Below are 23,001 nucleotides of genomic sequence, written 5' to 3'. Positions count from 1 at the left end.
TTTCCTCATCCAATGTGAGGTCAAAGGTCGGTTGTGTACAGAATGTAGCTGAAGCTTGAACTGTAAATAATTATGGGTAAAAAAAACTGAATTGCATCAATTCCCCTCAATTCATGCTCAATTCATGCTCAATATTGAGCTCTTGTTTTGAAGGGCAACAGCAGGAAATCCGAAATAACAAGGTTCTTGGCGAATGTGATGATCTGTTAAACGCGACCAGCCAACACAACACTAAGTCTAGGTCCAGGCATTTCGCCATTTATTCATTGACTTAGTTTTATGTCCGTGTACTTTGTAATGTGAAGTTCTCAATAAAGGTCTTGAAATAAAAACTATGTATTTCCCCCCGCGCCCCACTTGTAACCTGCAACCACAGTTTGAGAACCACTGAGCTAATTGAAGATTTCACAAAGTATTTATAGACTTGACCAAATAAAAATACCGTAGAATAAAAGCGTCAAGTGAAAGTTTGCGTTTTGTTTTTCACACTGGACATGAACAGCGGTCTCCTGGGTGAAAGTTATACGTTTTAAATTCTTCAGTCCAAGTCCCAGCACCGCTGCTCCCCTTCGGAGTCATATCTCGATTCAGAGTCAAGTCCACAGCCCAAAGTTAAAGAAACTCAATAAAATAATGTATTTTATTAAGTCTTATCCCTAAATATAATAGTATATTTATGTGTATTGCCTCCACCAAGGATGACACATTTTCTGTCCTGTACATTTGACATGAGAGAACCGATAAGGATGAAATGAAAAAGACAATAGGCTGCGTTAATGATTTATTGCATTTCAGTATTGACGGACAGTTTCATCCTGCAGCAAAAAGTTTGGTACTAAAAAGATGACTGCCGTACAAATGAAAACATATGCAACAAGAAGTGCCATTTAGTGGCTTCCTCCCTAATCCAGGCGAGAGCCGTACACCTCCACCTCACACAGACTCAAAAACTCTCTTCTCGGGATGACCACGTTGACGTAACGACCGTCCATCCCATTGCACTGGAACTCTTTGACTCCACCCGGCGGGATGCTGTAGATCACGGCGCACCTGGCGGAAAGAGACAGAAATGGCGTTGTCGGTCTCAAGATGCCAATGAAGAAACCGTGGGGGTTTAAATGGGCTGTAAACTTCACCTGGGGTTGTTGTTGCCGTAGTTTTCCATGGAGTCTCCGATGCGGATCTCGGCTCTGTTGAGTCGACGGGAGACACCATCTCGGTTGGTTATCTTCACGGAAAACACTTTGTGGGTTACGCGCAGGTCCAGTCGCCACCAGGGGCTGATGTCGTTCTTGGTGTGGCTGCAGGAGGCCTCATGCCACCTGGGGTTGGGATTCCCGTCGATGGCGTTGGAAGCGGCGCCAAACAGGTACAACGACGACTGGCTGGCTTTTCCTCCGAGTGCCAGGTTCTCTCCTGCAGAAACAGGTTATATATTATTTACTCGCACCACAGTTTACAGATGCCCCATTCATAGCTCAAAAAGCTCACCGGTCGGGGCGCGGTACCCGTAGACTTCCACTTCGCAGAGCGTGAGGACTTTTCCTGACCCCGGTAGAAGGACAGTCACGTGACGTCCCACCACGCGTTCAGTGAAAGTCAGAGTGAACGGTCGGTCTGAGATGGTTGCATGAATTGTTCCAACACTAAGACAGAGAGAGAATCACATGTTAAACCTTTTTAGATATAATTCTGGAAATTACATTTAAAAGAGGTCTGATAGATCTATTCCCTGAGCCGGCAGCTTGCGGCTAACAGTGCTAACCGTGCTAAGAGGTGACAATATCCATTATCATCATGTGTTACATGACTTATTAAATACTTTTTTTAGTTTCGTTGTTCAGCGCGATGTGGTGGGGGTGGTGACGAGAAGTAAAATGCAATGCATGACTGCTCTCAAATGATGACGAGAGCCCTGTAAGAGTGTTTACGTGAGGGAGGAGTCGTAAAGTGGGCGCTACGCTGCCGCCTGCCAGGATGGAGGTGGTAACAAAGAACGGGACCCAAATGCCAACAAACAGATTGAAGTAATTACATCACAAGGTGGGCAGGAAGTGAAGGGAACAGTGGACACGAAAAATGAGGAACTTCAAAATAAAACCGGAAACCCAAAGCCCAATCTAAGACCGTGACACCGGCGTTATCAGCCGAAACCACCGTATGAGAGCAGAGCGGCCATGAACTAGCCGATGGGGGCACGCTACCACATCTTTAGTAATTACTAGTTTGCTGCTATATTACTGATCTGAATATCACCTTCTGGCTTCAAGCCTCTGGTTTGACATTTGAGATCTTTGGTGACAATGCACACAAGTACAAATCTGTCCTCGAAACATTCTTTAAAGCGATTCACAGACTTACAAAATCTAAATATGAATTGAAAGATGTATTTTCTCACAGTGGGTTTGCGGCGCCGTTGTCCTTTAAAGAGTCGCCGATGTGAACCTCCGCCCCGTCGAGCCACTCGCTGCAGCAGTCTGCTCTGTTGATGACCACGACGGAGGTGACGATGTAGGACTCCAGCAGGTCCACTCTCCACCAGGGGTTGTTCTCTTCCGCCGTGTGGGCGCAGGATCCCGAAAAGAAATTAGAATCACGGTTTCCATCAATGGCACTGGAGGCAGCTCCGAAGTCGTGGTCTAAGCGGTTCGACTGGGTCGCCCTTCCACGCAAGGCCACGTTCTCTGTGAGGGAGACGGTTGAACAACACAGATATAGTTTGCTTTGATGGAGTGATGCTTGAGTGCAACCGATGAATAGAACCGGTATCTCTGCAGGTTACACATTACATGCAATCTATTGGGATTCTTGTCCGTTTCCTTCATGTCGCTCAGCACAAAACAACAACGCCAAAGGGATAATCAATGCAATTCCTTTTTTGGTAGTGGACACTCAATTTAAACTTAACCACGTACATTTCAGCGAGTACAGACCGAGTGTCGTACGAAGGATTTTAAAAAGAAGAACGATAATAGGCCAAACATATTTTTGACGAAAGAGAGACTTTAATATTTTCTAATATCCCAAGCGAAGCCAGATCCTACTCACGATAGGTGGACGCCGAACACGTCCCCAGAAGGAGCAGCAGAGGCAGGACGGAATTGTGATTCATCGTTCTGGACTGGAGAACGAAACTGGAGGAAGAAAACATTGTTAATATTAATACTGAATGAAGTTCATCCAAGACCTGAAATGCAATTATCCTCCAGACTGTGTCTTTAAAAGCTTTACCACATACCTTGACTTGTCAAAATGGACTCAGGAGAAGACGAGGACTCACGGTTTATGTCTCGAAGTGGCCCACACGGGCATATTTATGTGCACCTCTTATCTGACATATTTATGTGCACTCTTATCATGGCACATGCTGTTGTTCAGTGATGATTTACCAACACCACCATTTTGCCCTTGTATGTAGATAAGGCTCAATTCTGAGCTTTGGTATCGATTTAAAAGTCTATCATCTCAGATCCAACCTCCAAAACCTTCCGTCAGTCCCAAATACTCGCCTTAACCCTTGTGTTGCCTTAGGGTCATTTTGACCCGAATCAATATTACACCCTCCCCCCGCCTTAGGATTAATTTGACCCCATTCAATGTTTAATGTCGGTGTTCTTTCGGTGGTCAACAAACAAACATAAAGTGCCTCACACTTAAACTTGGAAAACAATATTAATTCAAATAATTTTCTGGAGGTTTTAATTGCTGGTGTCAAATTGAACCCAAAGGGTAAAATATGTTAGTAAATATAAAGGTAACAGGAGGGTTAAACATTGAATTGGGTCAAAATGACCCTAAGGTAACACAAGGGTTAAAACTCTTGGTGACCGAGCGTACCCGTCTACACTGGCATTTGGTTGATTTGAACATTCTATTGGCTGCTTCTTATATTCTCGCTTTGTTTGTTTATTTATTTCATTGCCTCATCTGTTAATGTGGATTTGAACTTTGCTCTTTAAACTGTGGAGATGTTTTGGCCCCGGTTATTGCCTATTTGTTTTAATTGATTACTGTACTGCACGTAGTGAACCTTTGTCTGTGATAAGAGCAATATAAATAAACTTTACTTACTTACTTATATTGAAACGAACTCTATGACATTAAACTGTATGGCACAATACTTGCACATTTGCTGATGTAACATAGTTGAAGAGGTTCCGTGTTAATCCAGCTAAATGGGAACAACGATGCCACGTCTATGAATGTCTGTGCGCAATATAGTGTTAGCTAATTGGTAAAGAAAATGAAAGTCGAGCTGGCTTTATTAGTTTGAATAGTAATTGTCTTAGATTATATTCGCCATGTTTTGTTGGAGAAAATCAGATAACTTAGTTTAAACAACTTAGAGTTAGTTAGCCAGCAGAAACTATTTTGTAACTTGCTATGACAATTCTTTATCGAACAAATGTTTCCTGGAATTTGGCTATGACACTTCTTTATCTAACAAATGTTTCCTGGAATTTGACTTTAATATTTGTTTATCTAACAGATGTTTCTTCACCCAGCCAATCAGCAGAGATCACCCAAGGTCACTGCACCGCCTTTGTGGCATTTGACTTATCAGCAGAGACCAGGCTCTACAATTTCGGTCCAAACATCTAAACTAACCATGGTAGGTTGATGAAACTCACACATGTTATGCTTGAATGTTTGTGCTAAGTGATTACATGCATATTGTTTGTGGAGGATTTAGTCAAATGAGTGAAATTACAGCATGAAAAATGTAGGTACCATATTTGATCATAAGGTTCCTGTAGAAACTAGAATTGATATGAGATTACCATTTTTGGACATATGCCTTCAGCAGTAACAAGACATACTTAGTGTATGTTCTTTAAAAATAAGGCAATACAGCTTCGGACTTCATATTTAATGTTGTTAAAGTGTTTTATAATGCTATACAGTGATTCATAGAGAATGTTAACCCATTTCTAGAAATATTCAAGCTATAAATAATGAATGAGTGATTTGTCAGATTATGACCTTATAACCGTTGTTTTATTGCATGTGTTTAATGTTTTAGGAAGTGCTGCTGCTGCTTGTTTTGGTACATGGACTGTTTGCCTACCCCTGGTGTCAGAGGGCGTGTCTGAAGGATTTCACAATCAAGGTCTTGATGGCTGCCAGCAGCCAGATCTAGCTCCAGTATTGCGAATAAAGAATTATTTCAATTTGGTGAGTGCACTAGTCTGATGTTTTTTTCAAACAGACATACACTTTGATAATGTTGTGTCAGGGGCATCCACTCGATATGATGCAATTTGTTTGCTGCGTAGTTAGATGAGCAAATATAGGCTACTAATTTCCTGTAGGAAGCTCTTTAGCCAAATTGATTTCTAACGCAGCATTTTAATTGTATGAATGTGTTACATGTAATATGAATATTCACAGTCGGCTCTGTTGATGACCACGACGGAGGTGACGATGTAGGACTCCAGCAGGTCCACTCTCCACCAAGGGTTGCTCCCTTTATCCGTGTGGGTGCAGGATCCCGACCCGAAATTAGAATTACGGTTTCCATCGATGGCACTGGAGGCAGCTCCGAAGACGTGGTGCAAGCGGTCCGACTGGGTCGCCCTTCCACGCAAGGCCACGTTCTCTGTGAGGGAGACAGTTGAACAGAGATACAACGGAAGATGGTATGTAAATTGTGAAACCTAAATCTGTGTCAAACTAAATTAAGAAGGGTTCTGAGAGGACCAATCAACACCGCAAATTAAGAAAAAACATGAACGATTTAGAGTACAGACATCAAAACCCAACAGAAATGTTGCCTAGGCAGGGAGTTAATACATCTTGGTGTGATATAGACCAGTGATTCTTAAATTAGGACACAAACAACTTTTTTGGTTTCATCATGCGTTTGTTTTGCGTCATTAATTAAGTTAGGCTTTGCTGAGCCGGCAACTTTTTTTGCTCAATACAGAAAAATAAAAAAATCCAGCAAGAAGTTGATATAGAAAGTTTTCCAAAAAGGACGTTGTTACGACTAATGCGGTCCAACTACAACACTTGGATAGTTTGGATTATATATAAATACACGTTTAATATGGAGGGAACTTAATTTGTATGCAGAGGCAAAGTAGATCACAAAACAAAAAATACAAGCCTCTATCTGGCCATAAAGTCCAACAACTTCATTTGCATGAATATACTTTTCTGGCTAGCAAAAAGAGACCCACGAGCACCTCCTGGTGGTGACTGACAACAACTACACACTCAGCTCATACTCACCATAAGTGGAAACTGAGCATGCCTCCAGGAGGAGCAGGAGAACAAACACGCTGGGATTCATTATTCTGGATGAGAGAATTAACACATTTTATTTTTTCTCTTCACACAACACGTCTTATTGAGTCATTATTACTCGTGCGTAATATGCGTCCTGAGGGAATTCTAAAGAAGTGATTCTTACTTCAAGTATTCAAATCCATTTCATAATCCTGGTTAAAACTATTCCAACTCACACGTGCTGCAGATCGATATGCAAAACATTCTCAGAAATTGATGTATGCACATGATGCACCAAATGAATGAAACGTGTTACCTGGAGGAACGACCGTCAGATGATTCGATGAAAGAACAACTCCTCTTTATACGCGTCTCAGTGGGAACGCCCTGTTCTGTGTGTCTCCCCAGTGTCTCTTGATTGTTGATTCCCTTCACCTGCCCTCAGCCACGACTCTGTCTCCTGGATCACTCATGCCCCCCCCCCATATATTCTCCCAGCCGTTCCCTTGTCCCCGGCCGGATTGATACAATAAAAGCTTCAAGTGAACGTTTGCCTTTTGTTTTTCACACTGGACACGAACAGCGGTCTCCCGAGTGAAAGTCATATGTTTTAAATTCAGTCCAAGTCCCAGCACCGCTGTTCCCTTTCGAAGTCATATCTCGATTCAGTCTACAGCCCAAAGTTAAAGAAACTCTCAATAAAATAATGTATTTTATTAATAGTCTTATCCCTAAATATAATAGTATATTTATGTATATTGCCTCCATCAAGGATGACACATGTATGTCCTGTATACGCCAAATGTATCAAATAATTGTGGTCGATGACATTTTAAATGCAAGAACCGATAAGGATGAAATGAAAAAGACAATAGGCTGTGTTTATGATTTAATTGTATTTCAGTATTGATGACAGACAGTTTTATCCTGCAGCAGGTATCGTGAAAGCACACCAAAGGTTTGATATTAAAAAGACAACTCCACAACAGCCTTACAGAAAATAAAAATCTCACAATGCACTGTCACAGTTGCTTGTTTGATTATTGGCTTCCTCCCTAATCCAGACGAGAGCCGTACACCTCCACCTCACACAGGCTCAGAAACTCTTCTCTCGGGATGACCACGTTGACGTAACGGCCGTCCATCCCATCGCACTGGAACTCACCGACTCCACCCGACGGGATGCTGTGGATCACGGCGCACCTGGCGGAAAGAGACAGAAATGGCGTTGTCGGTCTTGTAGAGTTGTTATGGTTTTTATATATACTTGCACATGAAAATAAGAAAGTCTATGTTTTTTAATTATTACACAAGAAAGCTATGATAATCACTAACGGATATTATGAAGGATATTCAGAAAAATGTATTATGAAAACATAGAAAGTCACAGTCACTGAAAAGTATAATCACTGTATAAATATGGTCTTTGTATTATTCTTGTAACTGTGCTACTGACTGTAAGATGCTTATATATGTTTATTGTAACTATGGCACGAGTATGAATGAAATGTATTGATTTTTTGGAAGCGGAGTCAGAATGGGAGTTTCGACTAGAGACAGCTGTTTTTAACCGGAAGCTGACATTTTATTTTGAAGCCCATCTTATTGTGAAGGACTGTATGTGAAGTATGCTAGTGGGTGTAGCCATGTTGTGTCGTAGATCAGATTAGCCCGCCTCCTGTAGGGGTTAGCCAATAGCATGCTGTGAAATTTGAAGCTCTATGCATGTGATCTAATACTAACCGGTGAGTGGCTCTCGCTTTGCGATCCTAATTCTTTTAAGCCCCCAGCTATTTTTATGGACTTTGCTAAAAAAGACTGTATCTCTGCAACCACAACAGCTATTTGAATATATATATTTTTTAATTCATTCGTAAACACTTATACTTTAGTTCAGATGTGTACATATCAGTCCATATTTTACTGGTTAAGAGTAAATGAAGTTTGCACACAGCAAAAATAAAAAGGTTTTATTATTTCCTAGGAATGAAACAGTTGAACATTTTAAACCTCTCCCAGATTACACTTCACTATGTGAAGATTCTCTCTGCAAAGTTTGACTTTGAAAAAGTGAAGCAGAACAAAGTTAGAGACGTTTTAGGACAGAGTTCAGGCAAGATCTCCAAAATGGACATTTGGCACATTTTGGATTTTAATTTTCTCATGTACCAAACCACATATTTCACTTGAATGTTACTCATGGTGTTCAATATATCCAAATACAGCATTTTTGTACATTTACTTTTTTTAATGAATTTTTAAAAATTCTTAAAAACTATATTTTTCATCAATAAATGGGCTGTAAACTTCACCTGGTGTTGTTGTTGCCGTAGTTTGCGATGGAGTCTCCGATGCGGATCTCGGCTCCGTTGAGTCGCTCGGAGTCTTCATCTCGGTTGGTTATCTTCACGGAAAACACTTTGTGGGTTACGCGCAGGTCCAGTCGCCACCAGGGGTTGATGTTGTTCTTGGTGTGGCTGCAGGAGCCGTCATGCCACACGGCGTTGGGATTCCCGTCGATGGCGTTGGAAGCGACGCCAAACTCGTACAACGACGACTGGCTGGCTTTTCCTCCGAGTGCCAGGTTCTCTCCTGCAGAAACCGGTAATATGTTATTTACTCGCGCCACAGTTTACAGATGCCACATTCATAGCTCAAAAAGCTCACCGGTCGGGGCGGTGCCGTGAACTTCCGCCGCGGGCGTGAGGACTTTTCCTGACCCCGGTAGAAGGACAGTCACGTGACGTCCCACCACGCGTTCAGTGAAAGTCAGAGTGAACGGTCGGTCTGAATCGGTTGAAGGAATTGTTCCAACACTAAGAGAGAGAGAATCACATGTTAAACCTTTTTAGATAGAACTCTGGAAATTATATTTAAAAAGGTGCTACAGATCTATCACCCCACATGGCGACAGCTGAGCCGGCAGCTTGCGGCTAACAGTGCTAACAGCGTTATCAGATAATATAGGGTGACCAGATTTGAGTTTGTGAAACGAGGACACTTCGTCTCGGGGGGGGAGGAGTAAGTAGTCAGTGTGCCCTAAGCATAACTCCTTCATGATGCCCCCCCTGAGATAGGAAAGGGCTCTCTCTTGTTCTGCCTGTTTTATGATATAGGCCTACATGCCTAAAAGGAGGATCATTTTCGTGTATCTGGCAACACAGCTCGCGCAAGAAGGTGGAACGTAAGGGAGATACCATTTCCAAAACTTGTAAGGGGTAATAACTAGTTTGTGAATCTGAAAGACCCAGAGAAACACAAATATCCGACGAAGCAAAATCCCGGACGTTTTTGGAATCCCTGCCGGACGCATTTTTTAGGTCTCAAAAAGAGGACATGTCCGGGGAAAAGAGGACGTCTGGTCACCTTAGATAATATATCTCAGTTGGAATACAGTTTTGCGTTAGTCGGTTGTTTTACAAGCTACAATATGCCGTAACCACCGTATGAGAGCAGAGCGACCATGAACTAGCCGATGGGGGCACGCGACCACATCTTTAGTAAATACTCGTTTGCTGCTATATTACTGATCTGAATATCACCTTCTGGCTTCAAGCCTCTGATTTGACATTTTAGATCTTGGGTAACAATGCACACAAGTACAAATCTGTCCTCGAAACATTCTTTAAATGTTCCCACCAGAGGTGAAAGCGATTCACAGACTTACAAAATAAATAAATAAATTAAAATTGCAGGATGTATTTTCTCACAGTGGGTTTGCGGCGCCGTTGTCCGTTAAAGAGTCGCCGATGTGAATCTTCGCCCCGTCGAGCCTGAAGGGGCAGCAGTCTCCTCTGTTGATGACCACGATGGAGGTGACGACGTAGGACTCCAGCAGGTCCACTCTCCACCAGGGGTTGTTCTCTTCATCCGTGTGGGTGCAGGATCCCGACCCGAAATTAGAATTACGGTTTCCATCAATGGCACTGTAGGCAGCTCCGAAGGCGTGCTCGTAGCGGTCCGACTGGGTCGCCTTTCCACGCAAGGCCACGTTCTCTGTGAATGAGATGGTTGAACAACAGAGATATAACGGAAGATCGTTTGCAAATTGTGAAACTTAAATCTGTGTCTAACAACTTAGAGGACCTGAGAGGACCAATCAACACATTGCAAACTAGAACGGGCACTCGGTAGAGCGCATACCTTCGCATATCACAAGATTGGGCATTGAATTATGAACATTTTGGCATTAGTTGCATGCCAATTGGACAAAAATGTATCGTGCCATGGTAAAAAAAGATTTCGACCTTTCCATGACCTTGACCTTGACCTTTGACCCGATTGATCCCAAAATCTAATCAAATGGTCCCCGGATAATAACCAATCATCCCACCAAATTCCATGTGATTCAAGAAGATTTTACCTGTTCATGACCTTTGACCTTGACCTTTGACCCGATCGATCCCAACATCTAATCAACTGGTCCCCGGCTAATAAACAATCATCCCACCAAATTTCATGCGATTCGGTTCAATACTTTTTGAGTTCTGCGAAAGATTTTGACCTGTTCATGACCTTTGACCTTGACCTTTGACCCGATCGATCCCAAAATCTAATCAACTGGTCCCCGGATAATAAACAATCATCCCACCAAATTTCATGCAATTCGGTTCAATACTTTTTGAGTTTTGCGAATAACACGCATACAAATACATAAATAAATAAATACACGGCGATCAAAACATAACCTTCCGGCATTTTCAATGCGAAGGTAATTAAGAAACAGCATGCACAATTTAAAGTACAGACAACAAAACCCAATAGAAATGTTGCAAGTTGCCCAGGCATGGAGTTAATATATCTGTTACAATACAGCTGGCCACCACATGGTGGCGGTAATGCGTCAGTCGGTTGTTTTACAAGCGTCAAAAAGCAGAAGACACTCGGCCACCTGCTAGCAATTATTTAAAGTAGTGCTATATTTTTTCTTTTACACATTATTTTATTTTATTTACGGTCTATTTAATTGAACAAATATTATTTTTGAATTAATCCATTTTATTTCAACATAATTGTTTTTTCCCCCCGTTTTTTTTGTGTGTGCTTTTTTTTCTAGTAAAATCTATTTATTTATTTTTTGCATTAATAAGTCTGACTTGAGCCTTTACATTTGTTCTTGCATTAGCTTGATTTTTGTGGAATTGGTCTAAATATGTTTCGTCATGCGTTTGTTTTGCTTCCTTAAATTGCGATTTGATGAGTCGTCAACTTTTTTTGCTTAATACAGCAAAAGAAATCCAGCAGGAAGTTGTTGTGGAAAGTTTGACAAAATGAGGATGTCATTTATGCCGACTACAACACTTGGAGAATTCGTATTATATATGTTTAATATGAGGAGGGAAATTAATTAGTATGCCGAGCCCAAGTAGATAAAAAGAAAATACAATGACATACAGCCCAACAACTTAATTTGCATAATTATACTCGTGTACTTTTCTGACTACGAGCACCTCCTGGTGGTGATTGACAACGACGATATCACACACACACACACACACACACACACACACACACACACACACACACACACACACACACACACACACACACACAGCTCATACTCACCATAAGTGGAAGTTGAGCATGTCTCCAGGAGGAGCAGCAGAACAAAAACGCTGGGTTTCATTATTCTGGTTGAGAGAATTAAGGCATTTTTTTCTTCACACGTCTTATTTATTCATAATTATTTGTGTGTAATATGCGTCCTGAGGGGATTCTAAAGGAGTGATTCTTACAGGTACAAAGTATGAAAGAGTGCACGAACAGAGTATAAGTATTTAAAGACATTTCATAATTATGGTTAAACTATTCCAACCGTTACGTGCTGCAGATCGACATGCGAAACATTCTCATAAATTGATGTATGAACATGATGCAACAAAGGAATGATAAGTTACCTGGAGGCCCGACCGTCGGATGATTTAATGCCAAAATTAAAAAGATTCCAAACACCTCAAACAACTCCTCTTTATATGCGTCTCAGTGGGACCGCATCCAACCAATCACCAGAAGATCAGATCATGTTCATCTTCAACACTTATCCAATCACGTCCCATCTCACATCCTGAACTCGTGAGTAAATCTCCGAAATATCAAGAAGTGTGCCAAAGATCACACACACACACGTCGAGTCATTATGTGTGTATGGGAAGGCACATTTAATAAAAAACTATCGTCATACATTTACTCCTTAGTGGCAGTGAAGAAGTACATTTGCTCAAGTACTAGGCCATTATATACTATTTTATACTTCAACTGCACTACACTTCAGAGGGAAATATTGCACTTTTTTACTTCATTACATTTGTAAATAAAAACTAAAGTTACTCAGCAGATTATGATTTCATGCTCCTCTGCCTATAGCGTGTTCCTTTGAGTACTTTATACTTGTACGAGTACTTATTTCATCATTGCTTACTGGACGACATGTGAGGAAAAATAGCTGCTGTCAGCTGTTTTCTATGTACTTTTGACCTGAACAATAAGATCCCTTAATGCTTAAAATGCTTCTTTTTTTTGTGCGCAATATGCACGTTCCCTAAAGCATCACTTCATTCTTTTTCTCCCTCTGAAAAGACCAAAATATTATCCAAAATATGATTCTGAGTCGGCCTCTTTAATAATACAGAAATAAAACCAGTATTATTAAAGGAACAGTGCAAAGCGGAAATGTACTATATTATTACCTTCGCATTGAAAATGCCGGAAGGTTATGTTTTGATCGCCGTGTATTTATTTATTTATTTATTTGTATGCGTGTTATTCGCAAAATTCAAAAAGTATTGAACCGAATCGCATGAAATTTGGTGGGATGATTGTTTATTATCCGGGGACCAGTTGATTAGATTTTGGGATCGATCGGGTCAAAGGTCAAGGTCAAAGGTCATGAACAGGTCAAAATCTTTCGCAGAACTCAAAAAGTATTGAACGAATCGCATGAAATTTGGTGGGATGATTGTTTATTATCCGGGGACCAGTTGATTAGATTTTGGGATCGATCGGGTCAAAGGTCAAAGGTCATGAACAGGTCAAATCTTCTTGAATCACATGGAATTTGGTGGGATGATTGGTTATTATCCGGGGACCATTTGATTAGATTTTGGGATCAATCGGGTCAAAGGTCAAGGTCAAGGTCATGGAAAGGTCAACATCTTTTTTTTACCATAGCACGATACATTTATGTCCAATTGGCATGCAACTAATGCCAAAATGTTCATAATTCAATGCCCAATCTTGTGATATGCAAAGGTATGCGCTCTACCGAGTGCCCGTTCTAGTTAACTATGTTTTTTTAAATATAAAACTAATAAGGGAGTCATATGATCTTTTTTTCTTAGTTTTCCTACATAAGCTGCAGCATTCTAGATCAACTGGAAGAATTGCAGAAGTCTCGTCGAGTAAGAAATGCATAAATAATTTTTCTACATTGCCTTTAGACCGGATATGCCTAATTTGTGAAATGTTACGTAGGTGAAAAATGACACTCCTTGTAATGTATTTGACCTGGGAGGCAATGGAAAAATCCTGATCAGAGTAAACTCAGATTCTTTACGTTGGTGCTGGATGCCAGGACAATGCCATGTACAGAAACTATAGTATTAGATAATTGATTTCTAGTAAACTACCTTCATGTTTGTCTGAGTTTACCATTAGGAAGTTGCAGTTCATCCATGTGTTGTTGCTGTGACAGCATTAATAGCACACGCCTGATAATGCAAAGTACAATTGTTATCTCATCAAACCTGGAAGTCGTGTCTCTTATCATCCAACTTGCGCCAAATTATAAACATAAATATTGTTTTATCGGTTTTATCTCACCAGGAAGTACAACCACATTTATTATGCAATTTACAGTAAACATTTTTAATTTTTGCAATCCACATTCGACTTTGTGATGTGACGTAAAATGTAGTTTTTCCTTGAAATGTGTTTGGGGATAAATCCTGATCAAAGATGGCTCAGATTCTTTTCGTTGGTTTTGTATCCCAGGACAATGCCATCTACAGAAACTAGATTATTAGATAATTGAATTCTACAAAAATACCTTGTTTAGTGTAATATCAAGAAGTTGCAGGTCATCCATGTTTTCATATCTGCAGTTTGTTGACAGCATTCCTATTCCATGCCTATAATGCAAAGTACAAACGTTATCTAATCAAACCGGGAGGTCGTGTCTCATATCGTCCAACTGGCGGCAAATTATAAACATGTATACTCTCTAATTTTACTGTTTTATCTGTTTATCTCACCAGGGAGTACAACCACAATTTAGATTTCTGCAATCCACATCGGACTAACGTTGTGATGTGCTCTAAAATGTCGTTTTTAAGACCTCCATTCTTTCAGTTCATGTGCTTTTCTCCATAAACTTCAGTGTGTGTGTGTGTGTGTGTGTGTTCATGCTAATGAAGGAACCTGTCAATCAGCGCAACATTGAGGATTTCTGAATCCATTTTTGGGACGACAATGGGGCAGAAAACAAATCACGCTTTGATTTCATGGACGATATTTAACAGTAGGATCTGTGATTTCGGTCTTTTGATTGGATCGCTGGACAATTTGAGCGCCACTACCCAAGTCCCATGATAGTCCGTTTACATTCGAGAGAAGGCAGACATCAAAATGTGACGTGGAAATAATGAAGTGTACCAAGTTCCATGCTTTCAATGAAAAAGGCACCAAAAAAAATACGACATTTCCGTCGCCTTATTCTTTTAAATCCTTTGACTTTTTGGTGCTGGAATAGTATTTACTCTAATGTGTTTTTTTTAATCAAAGCTCAAGGTTATTTAAATCAGACTTTAAAATCTATACCAAAGCTCAGAATTGAGCCGTATCTACATACAAGGGCAAAATGGTGGTGTTGGTAAATCATCACTGAACAACAGCATGTGCCATGATAAGAGTGCACATAAATATGTCAGATAAGAGGTGCACATAAATATGCCTGTGTGGGCCACTTCGAGACATAAACCGTGAGTCCTCGTCTTCTCCTGAGTCCATTTTGACAAGTCAAGATATATGGTAAAGCTTTTAAAGACACAGTCTGGAGGATAATTGCATTTCAGGTCTTGGATGAACTTCAGTCAGTATTAATATTTACAATGTTTTCTTCCTCCAGTTTCATTCTCCAGTCCAGAACGATGATTCATAATTCCGTCCTCTGCTGGATTAGGCCTGAGGAGTCTCACGATGTATCACACAGAGACGTTTTTACATCTGTGACGTCCATCTGATGCATAGTCTTGGTTTTTAGTTCAGAGTTTTGGGGGTATGTGCCATATGAGACGTCGGGCTTCACTTGAATAAAACATGACTCGGCTTGTGGCGCTCAAAGCACCAACAATTTAAAAGATGGTTACTCAAGATAAGTAAGTCACAGTTTTGTGAGTGAAGAATCTTCTAAAATGTATTTTTTGTGGCTTTCTAGCAACACTAGCCGAGTGTCATCTTTCTTGGCGAGAGAGAAGGCAGTATATCTCGCACAATGTACAAACAACTCAGTGGGTTTGCGGCGCCGTTGTCCTTTAAAGAGTCGCCGATGTGAACCTCCGCCCCGTCGAGCCTGTCGCTGCAGCAGTCTACTCTGTTGATGACCACGACGGAGGTGACGATGTAGGACTCCAGCAGGTCCACTCTCCACCAGGGGTTGCTCCCTTTATCCGTGTGGGTGCAGGATCCCGACCCGAAATTAGAATTACGGTTTCCATCGATGGCACTGGAGGCAGCTCCGAAGACGTGGTGCAAGCGGTCCGACTGGGTCGCCCTTCCACGCAAGGCCACGTTCTCTGTGAGGGAGACGGTTGAACAGAGATACAACAGAAGATGGTATGTAAATTGTGAAACTTAAATCTGTGTCAAACAAAATTAAGAAGGGTTCTGAGAGGACCAATCAACACTGCAAATTTTAAAAAAAATGCACGATTTAGAGTACAGACATCAAAACCCAACAGAACTGTTGCCTAGGCAGGGAGTTAATATATCTTGGTGTGATATAGACCAGTGATTCTTAAACTAGGACACAAACAACTTTTTGGGTCTAAATACGTTTCATCATGCGTTTGTTTTGCGTCATTAAGTTAGGCTTTGCTGAGCCGGCAACTTTTTTTGCTCAATACATAAAAATAAAAAAAATCCAGCAAGAAGTTGATACAGAAAGTCTGCCAAAAAGGACGTTGTTACTACCAATGCGGTCCAACTACAACACTTGGAGAGTTTGGATTATATATATACACGTTTAATATGGAGGGAACTTAATTTGTATGCAGAGGCAAAGTAGATCACAAAACAAAAAATACAAGCCTCTATCTGGCCATAAAGTCCAACAACTTCATTTGTATGAATATACTTTTCTGGCTAGCAAAAAGAGACCCACGAGCACCTCCTGGTGGTGACTGACAACAACTACACACTCAGCTCATACTCACCATAAGTGGAAACTGAGCATGCCTCCAGGAGGAGCAGGAGAACAAACACGCTGGGATTCATTATTCTGGATGAGAGAATTAACACATTTTATTTTTTCTCTTCACACAACACGTCTTATTGATTCATTATTACTCGTGCGTAATATGCGTCCTGAGGGAATTCTAAAGAAGTGATTCTTACTTCAAGTATTCAAATCCATTTCATAATCCTGGTTAAAACTATTCCAACTCACACGTGCTGCAGATCGATATGCAAAACATTCTCAGAAATCGATGTATGCACATGATGCACCAAAGGAATGAAACGTGTTACCTGGAGGAACGACCGTCAGATGATTCGATGAAAGAACAACTCCTCTTTATACGCGTCTCAGTGGGAACGCCCTGTTCTGTGTGTCTCCCCAGTGTCTCTTGATTGTTGATTCCCTTCACCTGCCCTCAGCCACGACTCTGTCTCCTGGATCACTCATGCCCTAAATTCAGTCTAAGTCGCAGCACCGCTGTTCCCTTTCGAAGTCATATCTCGATTCAGTCTACAGCCCAAAGTTAAAGAAACTCTCAATAAAATAATGTATTTTATTAATAGTCTTATCCCTAAATATAATAGTATATTTATGTATATTGCCTCCATCAAGGATGACACATTTATGTCCTGTATACGCCAAATGTATCAAATAATTGTGGTCGATGACATTTTAAATGCAAGAACTGATAAGGATGAAATGAAAAAGACAATAGGCTGTGTTTCTGATTTAATTGTATTTCAGTTTTGATGACAGACAGTTTTATCCTGCAGCAGGTATCGTGAAAGCACACCAAAGGTTTGATATTAAAAAGACAACTCCACAACAGCCTTACAGAAAATAAAAAATCTCACAATGCACTGTCACAGTTGCTTGTTTGATTGACTTCCTCCCTAATCCAGACGAGAGCCGTACACCTCCACCTCACACAGGCTCAGAAACTCTTCTCTCGGGATGACCACGTTGACGTAACGGCCGTCCATCCCACCGCACTGGAACTCACCGACTCCACCCGACGGGATGCTGTCGATCACGGCGCACCTGGCGGAAAGAGACAGAAATGGCGTTGTCGGTCTTGTAGAGTTGTTATGGTTTTTATATATACTTGCACATGAAAATAAGAAAGTCTATGTTTTTTAATTATTACACAAGAAAGCTATGATAATCACTAACGGATATTATGAAGGATATTCAGAAAAATGTATTATGAAAACATAGAAAGTCACAGTCACTGAAAAGTATAATCACTGTGTAAATATGGTCTTTGTATTATTCTTGTAACTGTACTACTGACTGTAAGATGCTTATATGTGCTTATTGTAACTGTGGCACGAGTATGAATGAAATGTTTAGATTTTTTGGAAGCGTAGTCAGAATGGGAGTTTCTACTAGAGACAGCTGTTTTTAACCGGAAGCTGACATTTTATTTTGAAGCCCATCTTATTGTGAAGGACTGTATGTGAAGTATGCTAGTGGGTGTAGCCATGTTGTGAAGTAGATCAGATTAGCCCGCCTCCTGTAGGGGTTAGCCAATAGCATGCTGTGAATTTTGAAGCTCTATGCATGTGATCTAATACTAACCGGTGAGTGGCTCTCGGCCCAGTGAGAGGATGCCTTTAAATACCGTGGGATTCGTGAGGTGCGACTCATATGTCCACTCACGCATATACGATAAACGGAAACTATTTTGTATTTCGCTGTATATTTAGTCTGTGAACTCGTTGGAGCGTGAGCGCACCCGGCTGGGACAGGTATAAATGCTTCGTGATCCTAATTCTTTTAAGCCCCCAGCTATTTTTATGGACTTTGCTAAAAAAGACTGTATCTCTGCAACCACAACAGCTATTTCAATATTTTTTAAACATTTTTTCATTCGTAAACACTTATACTTACTTCAGATGTGTACATATCAGTCCATATTTTACTGGTTAAGAGTAAATGAAGTTGGCACACAGCAAAAATAAAAAGGTTTTATGTCCGAATTGAAAACAAATATTATTTCTTAGGAATGATACAGTTGAACATTTTAAACCTCTCCCAGATTACACTACACGATGTGAAGATTCTCTCTGCAAAGTTTGATTTTGAAAAAGTGAAGCAGAACAAAGTTAGAGAAGATTTAGGACAGAGTTTGGCACATTTTGGATTTTAATTTTCTCATGTACCAAACCACATATTTCACTTGTATGTTACTCATGGTGTTCAATATATCCAAATACAGCATTTTTGTACTTTTAATTTTTTTAATGAATTTTTAAAAATTCTTAAAAACTATATTTTCCCATAAATAAATGGGCTGTAAACTTCACCTGGTGTTGTTGTTGCCGTAGTGTTCCATGGAGTCTCCGATGCGGATCTCGGCTCCGTTGAGTCGCTCGGAGTCTTCATCTCGGTTGGTTATCTTCACGGAAAACACTTTGTGGGTTACGCGCAGGTCCAGTCGCCACCAGGGGTTGATGTTGTTCTTGGTGTGGCTGCAGGAGCCGTCCTCCCACACGGCGTTGGGATTCCCGTCGATGGCGTTGGAAGCGACGCCGAACATGTACAACGACGACTGGCTGGCTTTTCCTCCGAGTGCCAGGTTCTCCCCTGCAGAAACCGGTAATATATTATTTACTCGCGCCACAGTTTACAGATGCCACATTCATAGCTCAAAAAGCTCACCGGTCGGGGCGCGGTACCCGTAGACTTCCACTTCGCAGAGCGTGAGGTATTTTCTTGAACCCGGTAGGAGGACAGTCACGTGACGTCCCACCACGCGTTCAGTGAAAGTCAGAGTGAACGGTCGGTCTGAATCGGTTGAAGGAATTGTTCCAACACTAAGAGAGAGAGAGAGAATCACATGTTAAACCTTTTTAGATAGAACTCTGGAAATTATATTTAAAAAGGTGCTACAGATCTATCACCCCACATGGTGACAGCTGAGCCGGCAGGTTGCGGCTAACAGTGCTAACAGCGTTATCAGAGTTTTGTGGCGAGGACACTTCGTCTCGGGGGAGGAGTAAGTAGTCAGTGTGCCTAAACAGCTCCTTCTTGATGCCCCCTGAGATGCCCCCCTGAGATCTCTTGCCTCTCCTGTTTTTATTGTATGATTATACATGCCTAAAGGATCATTTCAGGAATCATCTGGCCTTGTACTCGCGCACACAGGTGGAGCAGAAGGGGAGAGCCATTTCCAAAACATTTTCCAAAATATGAGGTTGTGAATCTGAAAGTGAAAGAGAAGACCCAGAAAAACTAAGCAAAAATCCGGACGTTTTTTGGACCCTCCTGCGGGCATTTTTTTGTCTCAAAAAGAGGAACACGTCGGGGGAAAGAGGAGGCGATCTGGTCCTTAGATAATATATCTCAGTTGGAATACAGTTTTGCGTTAGTCGGTTGTTTTACAAGCTACAATATGCCGTAACCACCGTATGAGAGCAGAGCGGCCATGAACTAGCCGATGGGGGCACGCGACCACATCTTTAGTAAATACTCGTTTGCTGCGATATTACTGATCTGAATTTCACCTTCTGGCTTCAAGCCTCTGGTTTGACATTTTAGATTTTGGGTAACAATGCACACAAGTACAAATCTGTCCTCGAAACATTCTTTAAATGTTCCCACCAGAGGTGAAAGCGATTCACAGACTTACAAAATAAATAAATAAATTAAAATTGCAGGATGTATTTTCTCACAGTGGGTTTGCGGCGCCGTTGTCCGTTAAAGAGTCGCCGATGTGAATCTTCGCCCCGTCGAGCCTGAAGGGGCAGCAGTCTCCTCTGTTGATGACCACGATGGAGGTGATGACGTAGGACTCCAGCAGGTCCACTCTCCACCAGGGGTTGTTCTCTTCATCCGTGTGGGTGCAGGATCCCGACCCGAAATTAGAATTACGGTTTCCATCAATGGCACTGTAGGCAGCTCCGAAGGCGTGCTCGTAGCGGTCCGACTGGGTCGCCTTTCCACGCAAGGCCACGTTCTCTGTGAATGAGATGGTTGAACAACACAGATATAACGGAAGATCGTTTGCAAATTGTGAAACTTAAATCTGTGTCTAACAACTTAGAGGACCTGAGAGGACCAATCAACGCACTGCAAATTAAGAAACAGCATGCACAATTTAAAGTACAGATAACAAAACCCAACAGAAATGTTGCAAGTTGCCCAGGCATGGAGTTAATATATCTGTTACAATACAGCTGGCCACCACATGGTGGCGGTGATGCGTCAGTCGGTTGTTTTACAAGCGTCAAAAAGCAGAAGACACTCGGCCACCTGCAAGCTATTATTTAAAGTAGTGCTATATTTTTTATTTTACACATTATTTTGTTTTATTTACGGTCTATTTAATTGAAAAAATATTATTTTGGAACTAATCCATTTTATTACAACAGAATATTTTTTTTTCCCGTTTTTTTGTTGTTGCTTTTTTTTCTAGTAAAATCTATTTATTTATTTTTTGCATTAATAAGTCTGACTTGAGCCTTTACATTTGTTCTTGCATTAGCTTGATTTATGTGGAATTGGTCTAAATATGTTTCGTCATGCGTTTGTTTTGCTTCCTTAAATTGCGATTTGATGAGTCGTCAACTTTTTTTGCTTAATACAGGAAAAAAATCCAGCAGGAAGTTGTTGTGGAAAGTTTGACAAAATGAGGATGTCGTTTATGCCGACTACAACACTTGGAGAGTTCGTATTATATATGTTTAATATGAGGAGGGAAATTAATGAGTATGCCGAGCCCAAGTAGATAAAAAGAAAATACAATGACATACAGCCCAACAACTTAATTTGCATAATTATACTCGTGTACTTTTCTGACTACGAGCACCTCCTGGTGGTGATTGACAACGACGATATTACACACACACACACACACACACAGCTCATACTCACCATAAGTGGAAGTTGAGCATGTCTCCAGGAGGAGCAGCAGAACAAAAACGCTGGGTTTCATTATTCTGGTTGAGAGAATTAAGGCATTTTTTTTTCACACGTCTTATTTATTCATAATTATTTGTGTGTAATATGCGTCCTGAGGGAATTATAAAGGAGTGATTCTTACAGGTACAAAGTATGAAAGAGTGCACGAACAGAGTATAAGTATTTAAATACATTTCATAATTATGGTTAAAACTATTCCAACCGTTACGTGCTGCAGATCGACATGCGAAACATTCTCATAAATTGATGTATGAACATGATGCAACAAAGGAATGATAAGTTACCTGGAGGCCCGACCGCCAGATGATTCAATGCACAAATTAAAAAGATTCCAATAACCTCAAACAACTCCTCTTTATATGCGTCTCAGTGGGACCGCATCCAACCAATCACCAGAAGATCAGATCATGTTCATCTTCAACACTTATCCAATCACGTCCCATCTCACATCCTGAACTCGTGAGTAAATCTCAGAAATATCAAGAAGTGTGCCAAAGATCACACACACACACGTCGAGTCATTATGTGTGTATGGGAAGGCACATTTTTTTTTAAACTATCGTAATACATTTACTCCTTAGTGGCAGTGAAGAAGTACATTTGCTCAAGTACTAGGCCATTATATACTATTTTATACTTCTACTGCACGACACTTCAGAGGGAAATATTGCACTTTTTTACTTCATTACATTTGTAAATAAAAACTAGAGTTACTCAGCAGATTATGATTTCATGCTCCTCTGCCTATAGCGTGTTCCTTTGAGTACTTTAATTACTTGTACAAGTACTTATTTCATCATTGCTTACTGGACGACATGTGAGGAAAAATAGCTGCTGTCAGCTGTTTTCTATGTACTTTTGACCTGAACAATAAGATCCCTTAATGCTGAAAATGCTTTATTTATTTTTTTGCGCAATATGCACGTTCCCTAAAGCATCACTTCATTCTTTTTCTCCCTCTGAAAAGACCAAAATATTATCCAAAATATGATCCTGAGTCGGCCTCTTTAATAATACAGAAATAAAATCTGTATTATTAAAGGAACAGTGCAAAGCAGAAATGTACTATATTATTAACTATGTTTTTTTAAATATAAAACTAATAAAGGAGTCATATGATCTTTTTTTCTTAGTTTTCCTACACAAGCTGCAGCATTCTAGATCAACTGGAAGAATTGCAGAAGTCTCGTCTCGTAAGAAATTTATCTACATACAAGGGCAAAATGGTGGTGTTGGTAAATCATCACTGAACAACAGCATGTGCCATGATAAGAGTGCACATAAATATGTCAGATAAGAGATGCACATAAATATGCCTGTGTGGGCCACTTCGAGACATAAACCGTGAGTCCTCGTCTTCTCCTGAGTCCATTTTGACAAGTCAAGGTATGTGG

The 23,001-nt window shown here is 40.7% G+C and overlaps 1 protein-coding gene across 1 annotated transcript; it reads right to left on the bottom strand.

Annotated features, from left to right (window-relative positions):
- Positions 1-768: 768 nt before the first annotated feature.
- On the bottom strand, positions 769-21,972 carry LOC130213212 (uncharacterized). Its single transcript, XM_056444688.1, has 15 exons — positions 21,892-21,972; positions 21,560-21,624; positions 20,359-20,644; positions 19,346-19,500; positions 8,544-8,823; positions 7,298-7,434; positions 6,468-6,472; positions 5,390-5,657; positions 4,122-4,132; positions 3,813-3,896; positions 3,049-3,136; positions 2,399-2,684; positions 1,492-1,646; positions 1,137-1,416; positions 769-1,050 (listed from the first exon to the last, which is right to left on the bottom strand). The coding sequence occupies exons 2-15, from the start codon at positions 21,618-21,620 to the stop codon at positions 903-905; spliced, it is 2,244 nt and encodes a 747-aa protein (XP_056300663.1). The 5' UTR covers positions 21,621-21,624; positions 21,892-21,972; the 3' UTR covers positions 769-902.
- Between the last annotated feature and the right edge of the window lie 1,029 nt (positions 21,973-23,001).

Source organism: Pseudoliparis swirei, chromosome 22 (genome assembly GCF_029220125.1).
Source record: "Pseudoliparis swirei isolate HS2019 ecotype Mariana Trench chromosome 22, NWPU_hadal_v1, whole genome shotgun sequence".
Lineage (NCBI taxonomy): Eukaryota > Metazoa > Chordata > Actinopteri > Perciformes > Liparidae > Pseudoliparis > Pseudoliparis swirei.
This window is presented reverse-complemented; position numbering and strand designations above follow the sequence as displayed.